Genomic DNA, 2235 nt, shown 5'->3' with positions numbered 1-2235 from the left:
CCGAGCAGTAATAAATGTCAGTTGACAATGAAGGAATAAGAGAACACGCACAGGCTAAATTCAACAGAAGAATCTATCAGTGCCATGAAGACTTTACCTTTTATTTTATATCACATCATAAACTTAGTACTTATTCGGGCACAATAAGACAAGGATCAATATTTGTGAAGTCCATTTGCTATTTAATACTTAAACCTATTTGGAGACTCTAACTTTGTTGCTTATAAGAGAAATAAGTCTCTTCTCTTTTGAGGAGGAGAACTAATTCTTTCTTTTGCCCTGACAATTGACATTAACCGCATAAAATAACTTCGTAGTGCACACTTGGCAATGGCATAAAATCTTATTAATGCAGGACAAAAAACACCTATATACACGAATTATACCAAAAAATAAAAACCTTACGAAAGGATATGATTTTCTATGGATGACACCAAATCTTCTAAACATACACGAACCTCATAGGTGCACCAAAGAGAAATAACGGAGAGGTGGCTAATCCTCAAGTGAACAAAATCCTTCTCTATGCACTTTAGCGGCCATCTGGTCTTTGTTTACCATAATTTTTTGAATGCCATGACCAGTGCTAAAGTGCAACGACTCCAAGGGTTTAGTCCTTCACTAACTATTTTAGTACATTAGTTTTTCGTATAAACATGTTGCCTAGGATGTTGTGATTCTTTATCCAAGTTCAGCATTGAGCATCCAACCTGTATTCTATCTATATATACATGATAGCAAATTTATGATAACAACCAAGGAACACATGTGACAGTTAAATCTCATATAATTTATATGCCCTAGCCCAAACTACACGAGAACTCACATATTAAGCTCATGAACTAAAACAGCAAAAAGCAAAGAGATTCAAGCTAACCTACCAACTGATACTCACAACTTTTATCGCAGGCTTCTAGTATGGAATTCAATGTCTCCAACGATAATTTCATACCTCCTTCAAACATTTGATCAACCATATCTAGTGCAGCATGTACCTATTTACAAAGTTGCAACTATTAGTACATTAGAGAAGTTTACATATCAACCAGAACATGTAATGGCTCTTATTTTTGCATAAAGAAGTCTCCAAGCACTCCATAGTCCATAGAATATCTCTAAGACAACAACAACAACAACAACAAACCCAGTGTATTCCCAGTGTATTCCCACTTAGTGGGGTCTGGGGGGGTAAGATGTACGCAGTCCATACCTCTACCTCTGATGAAGTAGAAAGGCTGTTTCCGAAAGACCCCCGGCTCTAGTCACGAGAATATCTCTAAGACATCTCTAAATAATCAGTTCATACCTTAAATAACTCACAACAGTACTTAATGAGATTATGGTACTGGGACGATGCTAGCTTAAGCTCCAACTCAGCATGTAAATTTTTGAATTCAAGGATAATATCTTCAACCTTCCATATACAACAGAGCAATCAGAGTAAACATTTCACTGATGAACAGATAATGCGTACAACCATAGTTACTACTTAAAATGTCCAACCAAATCTGTACTAGCAAAGAAAAGAAATGATTATTCAATCTAGAGTATTAATATCTGGAGAAAAAAATTAATTAGAAGTGCAAAATACAGCGAAAAGTTCTTTTGGAGAAGGTAACGGTTGTATATATTAAGCACAAATCAGTACATAGGTTGTACTGAAACCATATATACATGCGAGCAAAAGAAAGCAAAACAGGCCTACCATCCTAACAAGAACCTAAAGTGTCTAGGATAGATATAATATCTTCTGAATAGACCTGGTTGCACCAAAAACAAAACAACAGAATACAATTTAAGTTTGATCTTCTGTACTGTATTGCTACTATTCTCGAAAAGTTATACTCCCTTTAACTTCCATTTATTCCAGTGCATGTGCATCGGTTACACCGTTTAACTGAGCAACTGAGCACAAAGTTTAATACACTAATTTAACTTGTGATTTGAGCAAACAAACAATCCTTATATATTTTATCCAACAATCTTTTTATTCGGCATTTAACACTTTTTAAACTTATGCAAGCATCATGCAAATTATATACCAAGAGAGATTACAAGCAGAACTAATGAAAAGTTTCTTACTGCTAAACTTGGGATGCTAGTTGTATAAGTGTAAATGAAATTTGAGATGACTTTTTCTCCATTACCTGCTTTGAGAGAGACTACATTAGAATGTGTGAACGACATATAAGTTGAAGAGATAAGAGTGATTTCTTAATCAACAACATTATCATA

The 2235-nt window shown here is 34.8% G+C and overlaps 1 protein-coding gene across 1 annotated transcript; it reads right to left on the bottom strand.

Annotated features, from left to right (window-relative positions):
* Nucleotides 1-7: 7 nt before the first annotated feature.
* On the bottom strand, nucleotides 8-2229 carry LOC124890359 (pentatricopeptide repeat-containing protein At4g21880, mitochondrial-like). The gene is made up of 3 exons (XM_047402208.1): nucleotides 2083-2229; nucleotides 1307-1414; nucleotides 8-995 (listed from the first exon to the last, which is right to left on the bottom strand). Exons 1-3 carry the CDS (start codon nucleotides 2185-2187, stop codon nucleotides 873-875), a joined length of 336 nt encoding a protein of 111 aa, XP_047258164.1. The 5' UTR covers nucleotides 2188-2229; the 3' UTR covers nucleotides 8-872.
* Between the last annotated feature and the right edge of the window lie 6 nt (nucleotides 2230-2235).

The sequence above is a fragment of the Capsicum annuum genome, unplaced genomic scaffold (assembly GCF_002878395.1).
Source record: "Capsicum annuum cultivar UCD-10X-F1 unplaced genomic scaffold, UCD10Xv1.1 ctg1666, whole genome shotgun sequence".
NCBI lineage: Eukaryota > Viridiplantae > Streptophyta > Magnoliopsida > Solanales > Solanaceae > Capsicum > Capsicum annuum.
The sequence above is the reverse complement of the archived record's forward strand: the minus strand, read 5'-3'. Positions and strand labels throughout refer to the sequence as shown.